Source organism: Boleophthalmus pectinirostris, unplaced genomic scaffold (assembly GCF_026225935.1).
Source record: "Boleophthalmus pectinirostris isolate CB_2022bp ecotype Guang Dong unplaced genomic scaffold, ASM2622593v1 HiC_scaffold_17, whole genome shotgun sequence".
Classification (NCBI taxonomy): Eukaryota; Metazoa; Chordata; class Actinopteri; order Gobiiformes; family Gobiidae; genus Boleophthalmus; species Boleophthalmus pectinirostris.
The window spans coordinates 22,324,188-22,343,732 of record NW_026571115.1 but is presented as its reverse complement, the minus strand read 5'-3'; the positions used below and the strand labels follow the sequence as shown (position 1 = coordinate 22,343,732).

The following is a 19,545-nucleotide window of genomic DNA, read 5'->3' as shown; positions in this document are numbered from 1 at the left end:
ATCCAGTGATGGAGCTGAACGAGAAGCGCCGCGGCCTAAAATACGAGCTGATCTCAGAGACTGGAGGCAGCCATGACAAGCGCTTTGTCATGGAGGTGGAGATCGATGGGCAGAAGTTCCAAGGAACGGGTTCCAACAAGAAAGTGGCCAAGGCTTACGCTGCCTTGGCTGCTCTGGAGCAGCTCTTCCCTGAGGGCTCTTATCCCGATGCTGCTAAAAAGAAGAAAGGACCACCCATGGTATGAGTAGTTCTGTCTGACTGCAAGAGGTTGTGGGCAGGTGTACATTTAGTTTATGTTTATGTTTAGCACACCGGCTTTGGCATGATGGGAGCAGGAGACGGTGCCACACCCAGAGGAAGAGGAAGGGGGCGTGGAAGAGGACGAGGATATAACAATGGAGGAGGTTATGGACAAGGAGGTAAATTTATGCCTTTTTTACATTTAAATGTTTTTTTGTTTTTTTTTATAAAACATTGTCATTCAGGCTGCATCATTACTGCACAGGAGTAGGGTAGTTCTTCTGTTTTACAACATATCAACATTGTATTATCAAAAGGGACTTCTTGGTGTCTAATATCCTTGTTTGTTCTCTTTTTTAGGTGGGTTTGGAACCTACGGTTACGGGAACAACTCTACCCCTGGATACAGTAAGTCTTCATTCTTTTATTTGTAATCTTGTTGCAGTTGTGAATGTATCTACCTACTCCTATACATGTTTAGGAACAATGCGGTTACATTTAGAAATAATTCCATCTTAACGCCACAGTAGCACAGAGGGAACTTCTTCAGTCATTTTACATTTCTCTGCTTCTCTGCTGAGCCACAGGTCTCTTTTCTACTTTTTGAGAAGCACTTCACAGACTGTTCTGACGCCTGACCTACCTGAGTGTGACAGCAGCAGAGAAATCTAAAACCCTCTCGATTACAAATCTAATCTGACCCTCTGCCAATATGTGGCACAAAATACATTCAGCTCCCACAAAGCTAATGGTGATATTTTCCCTTCTCTGCCCTGTCTCACTCTTTAGGTGACTTTGTCTCAGACTGTGATGGGTTCCACGAGTTTGCAAACTAGAGCTTCCACTCTTAGACATTTTCAAAGAAATTTCACAAGAAACAAAATTTAAGTCCTGACAACGCCATCCTTCAAGTTCTTATCCCTGGAACCGTGACCATCTGCCCTTCCACCCCACCTTTCACGTACTTGGACTCCACCAGAGGAAGTGCATGTTCTGTCTGTGGACACTCTTAAACGACAGGGCTCATCTTATGTCCTTGTTGGACCAGAACATTTTAATGGATTGCCTGGATCAGATGAAGGTCTATGGGACATGATCCAGTGGCCACAATCTCTACACTCAACTGTGTCTGTTTGTGTTTAAGTCTTTTATTTGATTTTAAAATTTCCTCTTGGATTTAAAGCAACTGCTATTTTTATATGAGATCAGAAAAAAATGAGCTGTTTACACCAGAAATTGAATGAGTGTTGCCTTTGTATGATTTTTTTATTTTTTCATTTTATTGTCCTATAGTTTAACTTATTTTGTTTTGAAGAAGCTCTGTTTAGTATTACTGGCTGTACCAATACAGATGCATGCTCAGATCCATTTATGCCACGTGCCTATCTAAACATTCATTTGGTAACAAACTTTGTTATAGAATGCTGAAGCTGGCTTATAAGGCAGAACTGTAAATGACATTTTGTGGCAACTAAAATAATGTTGCTAAACTGATTACAGATAAATTAGACACACATTGTAAATGCTAATGACATAAACATTTGGGTGTTTTTCAAGACAAAGTAGCATTGGGGCACTCTTGAGAATAGACTCCTGGAAATTACAAGGATGGCTTCACTCAATTAATAGTGGTTATATGTATGTATTTTTTTTTTATGTAATAAAGGCCATTGTTACTATTTCTTACTCTTGCTAGTAACTGTCTGTATTTTTTAACTTAAATAGCATGCATTTAGTTCAAAACATTTTGACTTGGATAATAGAAACGGAATCTAAAGGTTTCAAAATGTAAAATGCGTTTCATAAGGACCAAATATATTGACCACATTTTTATTTGTACAATAACTAGGTTCTGACAGCCTGCATTTCTAAACCTCTTACAATAATAGACATTAGAACCAGCTACTGAAATTTGATTATCCAGAATAAAACTTCTGCTATTACTTCTATTATATTGTGTATATTTCAAATATGAATAATGTCCTTCATGTAAATACATTTCCCTCATAAGTGTTGCACTTTTTAATTTTTCTTTTCAGATTACTATAACAATGGTGGAACTAACGGGGGAAATGCCTCTGTGAGCAGTCCCTCAGGCGGACCTCCTCCAAGCTCCTCCCCTGTATCAGCCCAGGGCTCCTACGGCTCCTACTACTCCAATGAGGGAAGCTACACTGCACCTGCTGCTAACAAGGCACAACAGAAGAAGAAGCAGCAGCCGCCTCCTCCCATGCTCAAGGGAGGCAAGGTTCCTTATCAGGGCTCCAACAACAGTAGTGGGTCGTCAGCAGGATACCAGTCCCCTACTCCCTCAAGCCAGGCTTCCTATAACCAGTACAACCAGGGCTATGGGCAGGGAAAGAAGACCTTCAACCAGAGCCAAGGAGGCACAGGCGGGTACTCGTACAGCACTGCTTATCCAAGTCAGGTGACTGGAGGGACACCAAGCAACCAGGACTACAGTTATGAAGGTAAGACAAAAGAGTGAACGACTTGAATCCTAACTGAGACTTTAGTTGCAGCTTACTGTGCCACGATCAGATTTCCTCCTGATTATATTTACCAAGGCAGGACTTGTGAGTGGTTTCCCAGTGTTGAGAATTCTCATGCATGCTTTTGTTTATACCACAGTTGACAATGCAACTCATTAACAAATTGGTCTAACACAGTGGGATGAAGCTAAAATGGGTTGTATAATGTTTGCAGTATCTTCCGGAGGATAAAGAAATTACAGGAAATGTGTATTCCCAGTGACTTTTCTAATCCTTTTATTTTTCCTGCATAGGCTTCAACAGTCAGTCCAGTTACAACTCTCAAGGAGGAGGGAACAACCAGAGCTTCAGCAACAGCCACAGTCAGTACCACAGCCAGTCAAACTACGGCCGAGGAGAGGGGAGCATGAACTACCAGTACAGATAGACTGTTCCTGCAATTGTGTTGCATTAGTGTCTCCTCCAGATACAAGATCATTGGCTCACCTGTGCTCTCTGCCTTTTTCATGTTCGCTTCTTGTGCTTTGGGGTATAAATGTAGCACACATGGGCACACAAGCAGTTGTCTGGACATTTGAGTCTGAGTAGAGTTGTGGTTGAATGTGGTGACCTGTTTTTGTGATCTGGTCAGTGCAAATTGCTGTTTTTAATGTTGTTTTGTTCATTTTTTAATAACTGTTAAACTTCTTTATGTCCTAGCTGGTTTTACTTGCTGACTCAATCAGCTAAACTGTAAAACATGTATTTTATTTTATTTTATTTTTTATAATAATCAATAGAGCTAAAAAGTGTTCATTTACTTTTTTGGTAATGTTATCATTTTAGTTCTGTTTTAGTTATTAACCTGCAGAATACTGGATAATTGTTGCTCAGTAGCTTGGACTGAGTAAGATGTTTCTGTTCTTGTAACAGTGTGACTGTAGTAATAAAACTATTTTATTTTGAAATGATTTTGACTAGAAATTTAAATTTACCACAATTTTCCATACACATCTAAACAAAATATAATCGTCACAACATAGGCTACACATGATCATAATGGTAGTCTGTTTTTTAATCCTGAAGAAATGCTTCTACACATGTATTTGATAATTATGCTCATTCAGTGTACCGACTAGTAGTTGGTTTGCGCTCGCAGACGGACATTACGGTAAAGTGCGTCTATACACCAGTGTTTTCGGCTCCGGTGAGAGCGTCGTCACTTCCGGTTTCTTTGGTCTTTGCATGGTGCTTTGGGGCAGCAGCATGGCAGACGCCGGGGTTGTGGAGACGCTCCTTCGGCTGGTGGAGAGGGCTGACGATGGCGTAGACAGCGTGGAGGCCGCGTCCGGGCTCGGGGTGGACCACCAGGTCGTGGTCGGGGCCGTGAAGAGTCTACAGTCCCTGGGAGACGTGAGTTTACCGAACCGAGCGGCGCCGGAAGTCTGAGTGTCAACTGTGTTCATTTAATGCCCCGGCCGCCCTGACTGATGCAACCAGATGAGAGCCACAGGAATAAGTCCAACTGGTTTAATGTCACATTATTTGAGGATGTAGTTATGCTTTCAAAAAGCCAACTAACGTAAACTCTCACTCTTATTCCGCCCCAACTGTGTTGTGAAATTGCACGTGCAAATAAGACCTTTAATAAGATTTTTTTTTTTTTTTTAGATTCTATAGATTAGAGCCCTGCATTTGGTTCCATATCTGTCCAAAATATTTGCGTCCAAATTTTATGCAAATTAATTAATATTTAGAGGTTGCTAAAGACACTTGAAAATTACTCTACTTGGCCAATACTCTAACATAGCGACCCAAATAAATAAGGCGTATTCGAATAATTTGTTATTTTATTCTGCAAATAGAAACTGAAACTAACAGAAAAAAATACTCAGAAAGTCCATAAAAGTTACTTAGAAAGTCCAGCATCCTCTGTGGCTCTGTTGGCATCACAAAAGATGCGCCTGTGCTCTTTGACGACTTACAGTAGATACCGTTTCTGATCTTCATTCTTTGTTAGGCTACAGATAAAATCTTGATTAAGCTTCACCCCTCTTTTAGCAACATCATTGACAACTTTTGGAATGCACAGTTTTAACAGCCTTTGGAAAGTCTGCATCATCTGCCCAGTCTGCTGGGGAATTTTAAAAAATTAAAAATGTTTTTGGCTGATCAAGAGCTTCAAAGGAATGTGTCGTGCTGGTGGTGACAGAATCACTGATCTGATCTGCTTCCCTTCATAATCTGCTTGATTAAGGGCATCACGTCGCTTTGGTGGAACTTCTGAACCTTACTTTCCATAATATTGTGAACCATCAGTCTCTTCTATTCTTCTGTCACACTGGAGTCAAAGAATGCCAGGCCAACCAATCAAGTACCAAAGATGCTGGGCGAAAGCTGTTAAGGCTGCTTTTTTGACAACTGAATTTTCATAAGTGACAGCTTCTTAAGGAATACCAAATAATTTGCTGGAGCTTCAAAACATCATGCAGAAACTTCATGCAGCTTGAGCAACCTCTAAAACATCTCCTTTTTCTTCCAAATTTCTTCCTAAATCATCTTTTGGATACTAAAACCTAATGCAGGGTTCTAATCAAGGCTATTTGAAACTTTATTTTTTACCATGCTGGATGGACCACCCTACTCTAGAGTCTGTGTTTTCTAATTGGAACAGTTAATTGTTTTTGCTGGACACGTTCAAGTAGCTGCTGTTGCTGGAGTTCACCAGCAGAACATGGGTCACTCCACTGTTCTTAAATTTACTTACTTCTAAATATTCAAGTATATGAATGTATCTGATTGATCAGCTGTGGTCTCAAAAACAATTTGTTTGTGTCTGTATCTGTTTTGTAGATAATTTCAGCAGAACTGCGCTCATCAAAGCACTGGGAGTTGACGGAGGAAGGCAGTGAGATCGCTGAACAAGGCAGCCATGAAGCACGCGTGTTCAGCTCTATCCCACTGGAGGGGCTGGCGCAGAGTGAACTCATGGTATACAAGGATTTCTATACGGTTTCTCACCCTTAAAATAAAAACACAGAAAGTGAAGCAAATATGTTCACATCATTTTATAGAAACTGTCCTTTGGAAAGATTGGCTTCAGCAAGGCCATGTCAAATAAGTGGATCAAGGTGGACAAGGCGCATGAAGGAGGCCCAAGGGTTTTCAGAGCAGTATGTATCTTCCCCTGCTCTGATTTGTAATTGTTCAAGATATCCATAATGCACGTGAATTTGCTTGTAGGTGGACAGTGCGGTGGACCAGGTCAGAGAAAAGTTGCTGCTGGTAAAGAAGGGCACCAGCTCCCAACTAGAAGAAAAGGAAAAGAATGAATTGAAGAAGCGAAAACTGCTTTCAGAAGTGTGAGTAATATTCCAGTTTCTTTGAGGTTATTGATCCCATTACTTTACCAGTAGGTGGCAGTGTCTCTTTTGTTGATGGTACAGATGCTGTAGACTTGTGCTCTCTGTGTGATATTTTACTCGTGATAAGCAACAAGCTCAATAAGCATATATTTTTCTCTCGGTAACATCTGTGTTTAGGACGGTGAAGTCTTACTGGATCACCAAGGGAAACTCCTTCAGCACAACCATCACCAAACAGGAGACCGAGCTGACACCAGAGATGATCGCCTCGTGAGTTATTCTGTTAATTCTAATTAGATCTGTGAAAGTGATAGTAAAAAAACTGTATTGTACCTGTCCAGTCTGCCCTCCTCTGTTCAAGAATAGCAGAATGGAGGGATTCAGACACTGGACACAGAGGAATACTGCCTCTAAAAGGGGATCGGCCCATAGATATGGGCTGTGTCCTAAAGGCTGGGCAGCACAACAATACTCTGAAAAATGTGCAAATCCAATATCATTAAAAATGTCTATAAATATCGCTTGGATTGTGCTTCTGCCGCTAAAATGTTGAGGATAAGTCTGTTACCGTCTCTGAATCACATTAATGAGGGATTTGGCTGAAAACAATATCCCGCTAGTCCCCCATATGCAACAGGCTTACTCACAATACAAATGCTGATCAAAAATACAAAAATTGTAATCATGATTAATGGCATGTTATACACAAAACCAATTAATGAATTCATTAGTAGCATATAGTGCACTTTTATTGGAAACGTAAACTAAAGTGCTATACATCTGTTATGCAAACAGCATTTCTTTATACAATAGCTGGGCACTAAAGTCCACGGTCTCTAAAGTCCATGTTTATACTTCTTCCTTTGGAGAATCTCACTCATAAAAAGAACCAATTTCAATTCCTAGAATGTGACTTAATGAATTGAATTCAAAAGAAAACTGCATGTGATCAGCAGCAGTAAAATAAAGTTTTCACTGTGTAAATCTCAACTGAAAAAATCTAATCAAACCAAATACAAAACTGAAATATATTGCCACTGCCAGGGCATTCATGTTATCCTATCTGATATAAAAATGAGAATCTCAGTCCAAAACAGTAACCAGAACACTGTACACATAACCAGAAGAACACTTTCAGTGCAGTTTGTCAATTCCAAGAACTTTGTTTTTTTCCTTTACTTTTCAGAACAAAGCAAGTTGCTAAGGCATGCAGGTTTATTATTATTATTATTATTATTAAGAATGCAATTGCTGACACCAACTTCTCGCGGAAGAAAAGTGAGAGTTGCGACGAAGAGCAATTGCACCACGCGGTGGTGCCTCTGAACACTTGTGCGTAATGTGCATGTATGGAGCAGAGTGTTTTGGTTTAGGTGATATTTCGGACTCATCGGTGATAAGACAATTCAGCGTTGCAGTGTTACAAATGACTTTGGCTGTGTTGACTGCGCTGTCTGAAGAACTGAAAATGAAAATGGCCATGTAAAAGTTCCTTACCCCTTGTTTGTTTATCCCGCTTTCTTTCTCTCTGTTTTCTCTGAGCGCCGTGGCAGCTACATTCTAGGTTCACTCATAATGGACTTTTTCAAAATAAAAGCCAGTGAGCAACAGACATTTACAGTAAAAAAAAATAAATAAATAAAAACTGCGTTAAGGAAAAAAAAAAATTGTCGGCAATAATGAATTCATTAGTTAACACAAAATTTACGCATTAACGTGCCCGGCCCTAATTTAAAGAGAATTTGTGACCTGGTGTACACGTTATAGGATCATCATTTGGAGAGCTTATGGTTTGTGGTGGATTGGGTACTTTATTCTTAACAGGTTGAAACAGACTGGGTAGTAGAACATCTTTGGCAATCCTTCTGATGATGTGTGCGTGTTTGCAGAGGAAGCTGGAAAGAAAAGAAATTTAAGCCATACAATTTTGAAGCCATGGGGGTCGCTCCAGACAGTGGCCACCTACACCCGCTCTTGAAGGTGCGCACGCAGTTTAGGCAGATCTTTCTGGAGATGGGGTGAGTACAAATGGAAGATTTTGACTTATTCTATACACAAATAACCTTTTACAAATGTATATTAAGTTTGGTGTGTTGATCATTCTCAGCTTCTCAGAGATGCCCACCAATAACTTCATCGAGAGCTCTTTTTGGAACTTTGACTCTCTGTTCCAGCCCCAACAGCACCCGGCCCGAGACCAGCATGACACCTTCTTCCTGTCTGGTGAGAATTACTGTATAGTTACATTAACTATTATGAGCTTTAAATCACACTATTTTCATCTCACAAAGAAAAGTTTTATTTTTTGTAAGTTATAAGTAATTACGAAATGTCCAACTTCTTAAGAAAATGTCCACTCACAGCTCTACCCCAGGCTCTTACTCCCCTCTTTTGTCAGGGAATCTATTGTGCAATTTCTGTGCATTTACTTGGTCAACTAAAGACATGCTCTGTGCGTGCATTTACCTTTCACCAGTGATAATTAATTTACTACAGCTCTATCATAAACATTATATTTAAACAAGAAACTATGAAATATTGGTGCACGGGGATCCAAGGTTCTCAAAAGACCCAAAAAAAGCATTTCATGGGGGATTTACTATGGCGGCATATATTGTTCTCCGTTTTGTTACTCTATTTCTGATCTATATTTGTAATGTTCTTTCCTCATCACAAACAGACTTGGAGTTGGGTTTTGTTTTATTCACACATGGTTAACACACAAATCCTGCATATTTAGTCTGGGTTCTTCTCTCGAATGGAAGACTTTGAAGACTCTGTTCTACCTGTGATGACATGTGGTAATACAGGAAGCTCTCCTCTGGGTTTTTAAACTCCATGTACCTAGAATCATTCGAATGATTTCAGCCCTGCAACTGCCAATCTCTACTAAACAAAAGGTAAAAGGTAGCTGTTAACTTGAAAACTACCACTACATGACATCATAAGGGAGAACTGAACATTTTGAGCTTTGGAGATGTAGACAGACTAATAATAAAGGGTTACTCAAACTTTTGTGAATGAAACAAAACACAACTCTGGGTATGTTTTTGAAGAGCAACATTATAAGTTCACAAGAGTCAATTTTGTGTAATAAAGAACCTTTAAGAAATTAGCAGACGTTTTTTCTTATTACTGCGGGCTCCCGTTTTTGTATTTATCTTTCACATGACTTTTCAGACCCAGCTCTGGCCCATGAGTTCCCACAGGAATATCTGGAGAGAGTGAAGAAGGTACACTCGGAAGGAGGCTACGGTTCACAGGGGTAAGACACACATTACATTGTACAGTACCACCAGGCGCCAGCAATTTAAGGATAAAAGTTGACATACAGTTTGCCTGGAATAATAATGGAGAACTAGGGATTACGGCATCTACCAGCACAGATGAACCCTGCTCTTCCCTCCTGTAACTGTGCTCTCTTGTAGGTACAAATATGACTGGAAAATTGAGGAGGCTCAGAAGAACATCCTCCGCACCCACACCACAGCAGTCAGCGCACGCATGCTGTATAAACTCGCACAACAGGTGACTTGAAGATGTGACCTCAAACAATGCATTTGTCCCATTATACTTTTAATAATACTCAGCCGCTTTGCAATTATTTCAATTTATTTTATTATCTGTAATTTTCCAGTCACATTAGTGTTGAATCTTTTCTCACACCATAGTTTAGTTGCCCTTTTAACTACCATTCTCCATATTGTTCCTCTCAGTCAGTATTGTGTAATTGTGTGTTGGGCTTTTATGGACTAGATGTGCCTGCTTCTCGCTCTGACGACATACTTTGAAAGCCTCTTTAAAAGAATAAGAGGGATTATTATGCAGACCCTCCCCTGCTCTACTCTGTATGACTCAGACTCTTCACATTATGTGTTTATTATGAATTTATTCCCCAGATGTTGTCAACTGGACAGCATTTGAGTTTCTACTACTGTAGTAACATCATAATCCAATATGATGGGTATTATTGTTTATAAATCTTCTTTTGGACCAACAATAGTCAAAAGTAGGTAGTGTTTACTGTTAAGAACTTAAACTGATTTGAGGCTAATATGCAGGAATAACCACAAAAGTGCTGTTTTATAAAGTATTGACTTTATATTTTGTATTGTTATCAATTAAACATGGTGTATTTGCTAATATTGTTTCACAGTAACATTTTTCTTTCTTTGCCATTAGGAAAAGTTCACCCCAGTCAAGTACTTCTCCATCGACCGCGTGTTCAGGAATGAGACTCTAGATGCCACCCACTTGGCAGAGTTCCATCAGATTGAGGGGGTGGTGGCAGACTACGGCCTCACTCTGGGGGACCTCATGGGCATCCTGCACCAGTTCTTTACCAAACTAGGTCAGTAAGTGATTTGTGGTGGAACAATGACAAATCTTGTTCACAGATTATAAGAAAATGTATGTGACTGACTTCACATGGTCAGCAATGCTTTGTCTTTATTTACCTTTTATGTTCTAATGTGTTCTAGGAATTACAAAACTACGCTTTAAACCAGCATACAACCCTTACACAGAACCCAGTATGGAAGTGTTCAGCTATCATGAAGGTAAACCATTATTATCAACCTTTCTTTGTACTCACACTCCACAAAAATAACACAGAATTCTCCACTTTTCTTTAGGTCTGAAAAAGTGGGTGGAGGTGGGTAACTCCGGTGTTTTCAGACCAGAGATGCTGCTGCCCATGGGCCTGCCAGAGGATGTGTCTGTGATCGCCTGGGGCCTGTCTTTGGAAAGGTGAATTTTCCACTCTCACGAGTACAGATGGCACTAGTCTGACCTCCATTTATTCCTCTCCACGTGAGGTTTTCAAAATGGAGCACAGCAACTTTACCTTTTAAAATAATCCCACATTTTCTATTAAGGATTATGATTCCAATTTGTTTTTTGCATGGATTGTTACCAACTCTAGCAGTCTGGACAAACAAGGGCAAATCCTGGCCAAATTTTACGCATTGCCATTGTTTTGTATTCATTCAAAGTAGCATATTGGTATATAGCATTTGGATTAAAAATATATATATATATATATAACTTAGAAGGATATTTTGCAAATGCGTTTGAGAGCTAGAAAGTGTTCTAATATCTTATAAATAATATCTTATAATATCTAATAATATCACATCTTTTAAAATTGAGTAGCCCAGCTTTAAAGGGGACATTATATATTATCATTTTAACCATTTTACTGAGTTTCCCTCATCATTAGTTTACTCCGTTATATTTTGATAGATTTATGCATGTTTGAGCAATCCTGTATGTTATTTGAGGCTCGAGTCTTTACTCAATACTTTAGTTTAATACCAAGTACCCAAAATATCATTACGTCTGCACATTGCTTTACCCTATATAATATTTCCCATGTTGCCTAGACTCTAGTAAATGAAGTCTCCATGGTGTATGTATTTGCAAATCTAAATATAGAAAGACTGTTTAAAAGTCGAAAGAGTTAAGGCTTGAGTAAACACACACTTGTCATGGCTAATAAGTCCATGTCAAATCAACTGAGAAAAGCTCTATAATCCGTGCTGTGTAATCCTCTGTGCAGCCAGGCTTTTGGTTTGGGCTCTGACCTGTAGCTGCATACACTGACACTGACTTTGTTATGGCTGCGGTTGTAGAGTGGCAGCAGCCTCTCACCTGAGACGTCTTCTTGTTGTACAGGCCAACCATGATCAAGTACGGCATCAACAACATCCGAGAGCTGGTGGGACATAAGGTCAACCTGCAGATGGTCTACGACAGCCCTATTTGCAGGCTGGACTCGTGATTGTGACCCTGTTCTTAACCTTCATATGTGGGACCTTCAAAGTTATAGCGCAACAAGCTGCATTGGAGAACAGTTATTGATTTTTATACAATACTGCCTCTATGTGAAAACAACTAAATGTACAGAAAAACAGATGCTTTTGGAATAACACAAATATTAAATAAGTTGTTTTTGAATTAACAAATGTGCTTCTTTGTTTATTTGCTCATTAGTTTTCTCGTGAACGTACTATTAAGAAGTCATTCTTTATGGTTTGTTTACTAATATGGGCATAATCCTACAGGCATAACATTCATTCACTTGGTGTATAGCTGAAAAAAATAGACCGAGCAACATATTGGTTCATCTGCACTTTGTAACTTTTCTGATGGAGGAACTATGTGTTTGTCTCCGTGGAGATGCTACTTTGCCTGATTGTATTTATTTAGTTTCAACTTCTCAATGATTTAATATATAACCCTCACATTCAAAATACTCTTGTTACTCAAGCCAGGTCACCAACGTTCAGGGTCTTAACCAATGGAACCCAGTACTAAACCTTTGCTGGCAGTGCTTACTGACAACAAACCTGGCAGTCAGCCTATCCAAAAAAGCTCTCCATTGTTTCCTATGAGAGCAAAAAGCAGCTTTTCATTTTCATTTTTTCAGAAACAGCGTAAATGTAGTAAGACAAACTTGAAAAGACACAAGACAATAATCTAACCTCAAAGTCCATGGACAAATATCATACTTCTCAGAATAGTTAACTTTACCCACCTGCTAAGCGGTGTTACCTGGTGCTGTGGCGTGGGGGAATCCCTTTGCCACCTGAGATAAAGATGGGCAGGATTATGGACATGGAGGCAGGAACTCCGTAAGTCTTTCTTTGTAAGCCTAAGAGTCTTGACCTTTCACTTAAGTAGTGAAAGGTTGGATTCTTGTACACTCATAACGACAGTACAATGGAGGAAATTCATTGAAAACATAGGAAAACCCTTTATTTTTTTACCAAAGCAACACAAATACCAAAATGTTGTAAAACACACCATTGCAGAGTACATAAACCTTAGGCACAAAAACAACATGGCCTTCACTTATTCTTCTCTGATCTTGCCACTCACGGCAGAGGGGAAAATCCCCAGCAGTTTGAAACATTTCACATACACTAAACCTGATGGCAACATGGACTCACAGGGAGTACATTTTTTATTTTGCTGAGGCTGCCCTGGGCACACTGACAGAAACATGGCAGCAATTCTGTGCCTGTGTCTTCCCCAACTTCCACCAAGTACATTCAAACATGCAGGCTGGGAGAAATGTCTTGCTCAACAACCCGAGGCTGTAATTGTATTTGCAAAATGCCCACATAGTTTGCATAGTCCTGGTCATAGTGATAGTATAAAAATGTAGCATATTATCTGTAGTGTCCCTTGTGGCCCTTCACTTGACTTGGATCATAAATCTCGGGGTATGCTGACCTCCTTGTCGGCGGGGCTGCACGTCAGAGCCAAAGAGCTGGTGGGGCTGTGAGAGTGTGGGAAGAAGTGAGGTATGTAGGGTATGGCTGCCAGCAGCAAAGGACTGATCTGAGGACTCTCCTCTGGGGGCAGAGGCACCATCACCTCGTCTGGGTCCCACACGTGAAAGGCGTTGTGTGCAAATGGGTGCGCGGGTGGGTTCCTGGATGGGTGGTGGCATGGGTGTATGTCTTTTTCTTTGTCTTCATCTCCATGTGGACCCAGAACACATTCTGTGAAGGGAGAGGGCAGATTAAAAGAATCAGTGTGTAGGTCTGATAGTGCTGGGTGATTAAACGTGGACTGGATGATTGGATTGGCACATTTTCAGTTGTACTTGTAATTCCTTGAGTGGCTTCCTCCAGTTCATTAAGATGTATCAGGTTTACTTTGTTTTTGATAGACTATTGTCTTGTATCTGAGACAGTCAATCTATCATTTCCTGAGAACTGTGTGTAGCTTATCAAATGTATAGTTTATGTGCCTTCATTGGTGCCCAAATGAATAAATAGTGAGTTATAAAATGTAAACGTTAAAGGGGAAAATGGTCAAAGTGCATTGAATACACAGGCTATAAAACTCCATTACCTACTGTAAACAGGTTTAAAGTAACATTCCTTTATCGATTTGCTAAATAATTATACATCACATCATCACACAAACATACATCATTATACATCACATGGCCTACCTGCTATGTCAATGGCCAAGTCTTTGATAAGATGTCCAACAATAGCATAAGCGACTCCGACCACTACGAGCGCAGCCATGAGCAGGTAGAGCACCGCTTTGGGCAGTGGGACGAGGTCCTTTGCCACAGGCTTGTACTGTTTGTACAGCGGCTCATCCAGGACGAACGCGTGCGCTCCTCCCGTGGCGTTCAACGACGACATATTATAAACATAACTCATGGCAGCTCCGTGTGCCCCGTGTCCACTGCTCACACTTTATTGAAAACTATTTAACAAATGGCAGATTCCAAATAGCCTTTCTTTCTTGCATGCCGTTGTTGGGTTAATCCTCTCATTAAAAAAAAAAAAAAAAAAAAAGTTTATCTTAAAAATAGAAAAAAAAACAAGATCTATCCCTTTGTGACTCCAGTGTCCGCTCACCGTGAACTTTCTTTGAAGTTTGGTCGTGATGCGCGCGTTCTGTCCAAGGTGCTGAAGAGCGCGCGCTAAGCTGATTATTAGGTCCCGCCCACATGAACAACTTCACGATCGGAGTCAGACCAATGATTTACCCATTATTTGTTCCTGTCATCTAATGTTATTTATCTATTTCAATACACTTTTTGCAATCCAAATATATATATTTTAAATATTGTATAACATTTGGGTGTCGTATGCCTACATGGAAAAGCCATCCTAGTCACATTATATGCTTTATAATTTGATAATTTGGAAAAACTACAGTATTTTATGTGTCTAAGTTAGTACCAAGTCTGCCTGGTGTGAAACATCCTTCCATTTGATTGAAGCCAGAATTATAGCCCCCTTTCTAGAACTTGAAAAAGACCAGGTTTGAGCTGGAGTAAGTTACATCACAAGAGTGATATCCAAAAGATGAAAAGCAGATGGTCAAAAAATACAGCAGCAATTTCCTTATGTAAGATAAGCACATGTAAAAGGCCATGTCATCAGATTTGTCAATTCTGTAATTCTATCCACTTCAAACATGTCTGTCATTATAGACCAGACCTAAATCAGAGAAAGATAAATGTGACGGCCAACTGGAAGGCTAAGCAAAAATAACTGTAACTGTAATTACAGTGTAATATAATAAAATTATTCCTATTGATACAACTGTAATGTGTTTGCTGCCATGTCTAACTCTATCACAAACACTTTGAAGTATTAAAACAAAGGCACAATCTCTTTAGCTTTAATATTAGTTACAAGAAAGGTGCTACCATTCTTTCTCCTTTGTATATCTTTAAGTGCTCTTGCATAACTAAATGCATTATCAGTACAATTAACTGAAATCAAAATTTAAACAGAAAGGATATGGATCAGAAGATTAGAAGGAGGGGGAATCATAATTAGTGTTTATTCAACTTGTATTTATTTAAACTTGACACAGCAATTAAATATGTTAACTTAGTTTGTTGAAATGATCCACAGCATACAGTAACATTGTCTACAATGAGATGACCTTTCTTTAATACAGTTATTACAGTTAATATTTATTAGTGTCTAATCTTGCTAATGATTATGTTTAAAAAAAAACATGTTACAGTTTGTTGCATTGAATAACAACACTTGATACTGTATTGAGCCACAAGTATCCAGCCCAGTTCTGAATGCTTAATAGAAAAGTAAAGTTCTTAGGACTTATTCTTTCCCATATATGAAATGGGAAAACCAAAACCGCTCTCATAATGCTGTTTCTATACAAGTACATTACACTCTATTGACAGACAGTAGAAAAATAGCCCTCTTTGTATTATATTGCAAAGTCTACATGTAATTACACTTCAATATTTGATCACAGCAGTACTTGCTCCTGGATCTACTTCTCCACGGTGAAGGCCTGCAAACCGGTGATGGCTCTGCCCAGGATTAGAGCGTGGATATCATGAGTACCTGTGGTAGGAGAGGAGCGAGATTAAAATCATATGAACAGGTGCATTAAGGACACAGCTGGCTATTGGATTACTCTGCTTCCATTTAGATTAAATAAATAGAATAATGCTTAAATCTGATCTGTTGGTAAGGTTAGGTGTTGTGTAGAAAGTAGTTAACCTTCATAAGTGTTGACGGCCTCCAGATTCATAACATGGCGGATGATGTGGTATTCGTCTGCGATGCCATTTCCTCCCAGCATGTCTCGAGCCTGACGGGCGATGTCTAAAGCTTTACCACAGCTGTTTCTCTTCAACATGGAAATCATTTCAGGAGATGACCTAAACATGAGGAAGAAAAAAACGATTCACTTGTTCCCTGAGGTTGACCGAGATATGCAGACATGTGTCAATATACAATGTTCTAACTTCCCTCCCACCAAATGACTTCCTTGTTCTCAAGCAACTCTAGCATCATTCTGCCCACATGTTTAAGGCCTTGCATTTAAATTGTCTCAATCTGGTATCTGAGTTTACCTTATAATAACAATAAGAAGGATTTGTATTGACAAAGTTACTTTTTAGCATCGATGAGTCGCCCCAGCTGGAGACAGGACTGTAGGCCAATAGAGATCTCTGTAAGCATGTCGGCCATCTTTTTCTGCATTAACTGATTCCTCGCCAATGGCACGCCAAACTGAATTCTGTTGAAAGAATAATCAAATATAAGAGTAGATTATTACCAAAAAGTATAAATGTGTTTAACTGTTACAAAAAGAAAATAAATCTGACCTGTCGAGTGTGTACTGGCGAGCTGCATGGAAGCAAAATTCTGCCGCTCCGAGGGCACCCCATGCAATTCCATATCGAGCATTGTTCAGACAGCCAAATGGACCCTGACCAAAAGATCAACTTGAATTATATTAAACAGAACAGTGATTTTCTTTTAAAAAATAGCTTGTGTTGCAGTCTTACCCCCAGACCTGAGGTGTTTGGAAGCAGGTTTTCCTCAGGCACCTCTACCTCGTCCATGAGGATCATCCCAGTGGCTGAAGCTCTAAGGGAAAACTTCCCTTCGATCTTTGGAGTGGACAAGCCCTTCATCCCTCTCTCCAAAATGAACCCTCGCACCTTTCCATCTTCACACTTGGCCCAGACTACTGCAATATCGGCCACGGGGGAGTTGGTAATCCTGAAGTTTATAAACACATACTGAGCTCATCATTCACTGTGACCATTTCAGTGGGTAATCCTGTTTCTGATGTGAACAGCTCCATCCTGTGGACTGTTAAAGCCATAGCAATCATATTTTACAGGTTAATATGAAAGACTGGTTCATAGCAGGATTATATCCTGTAACACCTGTCAACATTTTGTGCTGACCAAAAGGTACAGTCAAGCTGCGAATAAATGAAAACATGTAAACAGTGCTATTGAGACTACTGAATAAAACTCACTGTACACTAAGACAACAAACAAAGCAAAGCTGCCCTTAATATCCTTTTATTAGAATTTTGATTTAAAACTGAAAAAAATTTTATGCAAGGAGGTCGAAAGCAAAGACTGCTAGATCTGAACCCCGGTAGTCAGTGAAACAGGCCTACTTTGTACCCACCAGGTCTTGGATCCGGTAAGAGAGTAGGTACGGCTGGATGGGTTGTATTTTGCTTTGGTTTCCATGCTGCTGGGATCACTGCCATGGTTAGGCTCTGTCAGACCAAAACAGCCCAGAATCTCCCCAGTAGCTGGTGGCAACACGGAGAAATGTCAATACTGATAAAATGTGCAATTGGGTTGAAGTATTGTTTAATTATTTTACCCAGTTTGGGCAAGTACTTCTGTCTCTGCTCCTCTGTGCCATAGGCGTAAATGGGGTACATGACGAGGGAGGACTGGACACTCATAACTGATCGATAGCCGCTGTCTACTCTCTCCACTTCTCTGGCTATCAGACCATAACCGACATAACTGGTGCCAGCACATCCATAACCTTTCAGCAGCCACAGAGATACAAAAAAATCAAACTTTGTAAAACATGTCACAGACTGAGATGGGCCTATCTGGGCAAAATAACTCCTAAGTAAATATTTGCTTTAACTGACCTTTAATAGTTGGACCGAGGACACCAATCTCTCCCATTTCTGACACAATCTCCCTGTGAAACACTGAAAAAGATCAATTAGAATGTATTAATCCAACAGCTCTCTTTTGTCATTCTCCCTATATTGCTCTCTTTATGAATAACAATGGGAGGAAGAATGATATTGGCAAAAATTTTAACCAGTCAGAAGATATTTTGGCAATCCAACAGTGCTTTTAAATGTTAGTCGAGGTTTTCCAAAACCTCCAATCTCCAAAACAAAAATCAAGAGTATGCATCTGCCGCTCAATATAATCACCTTGTAACCAATGGCAACAACACAACCCCATAGCTAATGATTGGGTTATTGATATTGGTTGCTAATGGAATTATTTCCCCCCATACAAGAACATGCATATTTTTTGACTTCATATGGCAAAACAGAGAATGCTGACAAACAGTACCTTCATTTCTGTTTGCCATTAAGATGCGGGGCATGAGTTTCTCTTGGCAATATGTGCGGAAAGAATCTCGGATCATAATCTCCTCTTCAGTCAGCTGACCATCCAGGTCAAGAGGATCTTGCCAGTTAAAATGGACTTTGGCTGTTGGATAGGAAGTATTTTATTAAACATGGACACAATCTGGTGACGGATAGTTTACGCAACAATAAATAGAAGAAGGAAGAACATACGTGTTTTGGACTTGGTTTTCTGAGACTCTGTGGACAAAGAGGGACAATGATCGATGTAGACTGTAAACTAAATGTTCTTTCATGAAATATCAATAGCCCCTCCGCATGCCCAGAGCATTAGGCTATGCTATTACACTCACCTTGCACAGCAGGTGCAGCTGTCCCCTGTGCTCTGGATGCTGACACAATAGCACATCTTTGAGGATTCAGCAGGAGCCGACAGACACGTCTCAGTGCCATGATAAGTTTGACTAAAAGCACACACGACGTAATGGTTAATGGGAGTACAGTAATGTGCAGCAAAAAACACAGATTTTCCTGACCTATGATTCTTTCTATAAATACAGTTAGTAATTGAAATAATATGTCTGGCCCAGTACAGGATGAATAGGCACACATGAGGACAACAACATGCTGACAGCAAACAGATCTGACTACTCTCACTGTAAACACTGCACTCAAGCCAAGCTAAGCTAACGCGGCTAACTTGTGTAACAGTAGCTTTTAGCACGATGTTAGCTCGCTCCAGTCCATTTATAAACACTACTTCATCCAATAAAGGAACATGCCAAAACACAGAACAGAGCAAGTCCGACTGACAGCTGTTAAACGTATGTACTTAATGCGTAATGTCTCACAAGTCCTTGTCCAGAGTCGCTTCTGTGTCTCAGGTGACGGGGCAGCAGCGCGTGTGAGGCAAGGGACGTCAAAACACCGGTCTACGTCATCACGCACACTCGGTCCTAGTGCGCTGCGCTCATGGATCTATAATAAAACCTTTTTATTTTATTTATTTATATTTATTTATTTATATTTTAATTTTGTTATAGTTCTGTGGCTGCTCTGGACGTTG

The 19,545-nt window shown here is 39.9% G+C and overlaps 3 protein-coding genes across 4 annotated transcripts in view; 2 read left to right on the top strand and 1 right to left on the bottom strand.

The window, feature by feature from the left end:
- ilf3b (interleukin enhancer binding factor 3b) overlaps positions 1 to 3,683 on the top strand; it is a 9,787-nt gene extending 6,104 nt beyond the window's left edge. Inside the window, exons 5-9 of the mRNA XM_055153078.1 lie at positions 3 to 239; positions 309 to 420; positions 602 to 649; positions 2,281 to 2,712; positions 3,027 to 3,683. Coding sequence (XP_055009053.1) covers positions 3 to 239; positions 309 to 420; positions 602 to 649; positions 2,281 to 2,712; positions 3,027 to 3,160 — 963 coding nt within the window. The 3' untranslated portion in view covers positions 3,161 to 3,683. The remainder of the gene's footprint in view (positions 1 to 2; positions 240 to 308; positions 421 to 601; positions 650 to 2,280; positions 2,713 to 3,026) is intronic.
- A 256-nt stretch (positions 3,684 to 3,939) lies between these two features.
- On the top strand, positions 3,940 to 12,043 carry farsa (phenylalanyl-tRNA synthetase subunit alpha). The gene is made up of 13 exons (XM_020937697.2): positions 3,940 to 4,125; positions 5,566 to 5,703; positions 5,787 to 5,885; positions 5,956 to 6,074; positions 6,255 to 6,347; positions 7,967 to 8,095; positions 8,185 to 8,300; positions 9,258 to 9,342; positions 9,506 to 9,605; positions 10,260 to 10,428; positions 10,559 to 10,636; positions 10,712 to 10,826; positions 11,754 to 12,043. The coding sequence occupies exons 1-13, from the start codon at positions 3,958 to 3,960 to the stop codon at positions 11,857 to 11,859; spliced, it is 1,515 nt and encodes a 504-aa protein (XP_020793356.2). The 5' UTR covers positions 3,940 to 3,957; the 3' UTR covers positions 11,860 to 12,043.
- A 3,353-nt stretch (positions 12,044 to 15,396) lies between these two features.
- On the bottom strand, positions 15,397 to 19,397 carry LOC110171346 (glutaryl-CoA dehydrogenase, mitochondrial-like). 2 transcript variants are annotated; one of them, XM_020937053.2, is made up of 12 exons: positions 19,331 to 19,397; positions 18,833 to 18,943; positions 18,693 to 18,719; positions 18,463 to 18,603; positions 18,021 to 18,083; positions 17,738 to 17,908; positions 17,534 to 17,663; positions 16,894 to 17,110; positions 16,711 to 16,814; positions 16,497 to 16,622; positions 16,100 to 16,260; positions 15,397 to 15,940 (listed from the first exon to the last, which is right to left on the bottom strand). In XM_020937053.2, exons 2-12 carry the CDS (start codon positions 18,930 to 18,932, stop codon positions 15,867 to 15,869), a joined length of 1,314 nt encoding a protein of 437 aa, XP_020792712.2. In that variant the 5' UTR covers positions 18,933 to 18,943; positions 19,331 to 19,397; the 3' UTR covers positions 15,397 to 15,866. The 2 variants fall into 2 exon arrangements, with proteins under 2 accessions (XP_020792712.2, XP_055008973.1); XM_055152998.1 differs by having other exon boundaries at positions 19,312 to 19,394.
- Positions 19,398 to 19,545: the final 148 nt, after the last annotated feature.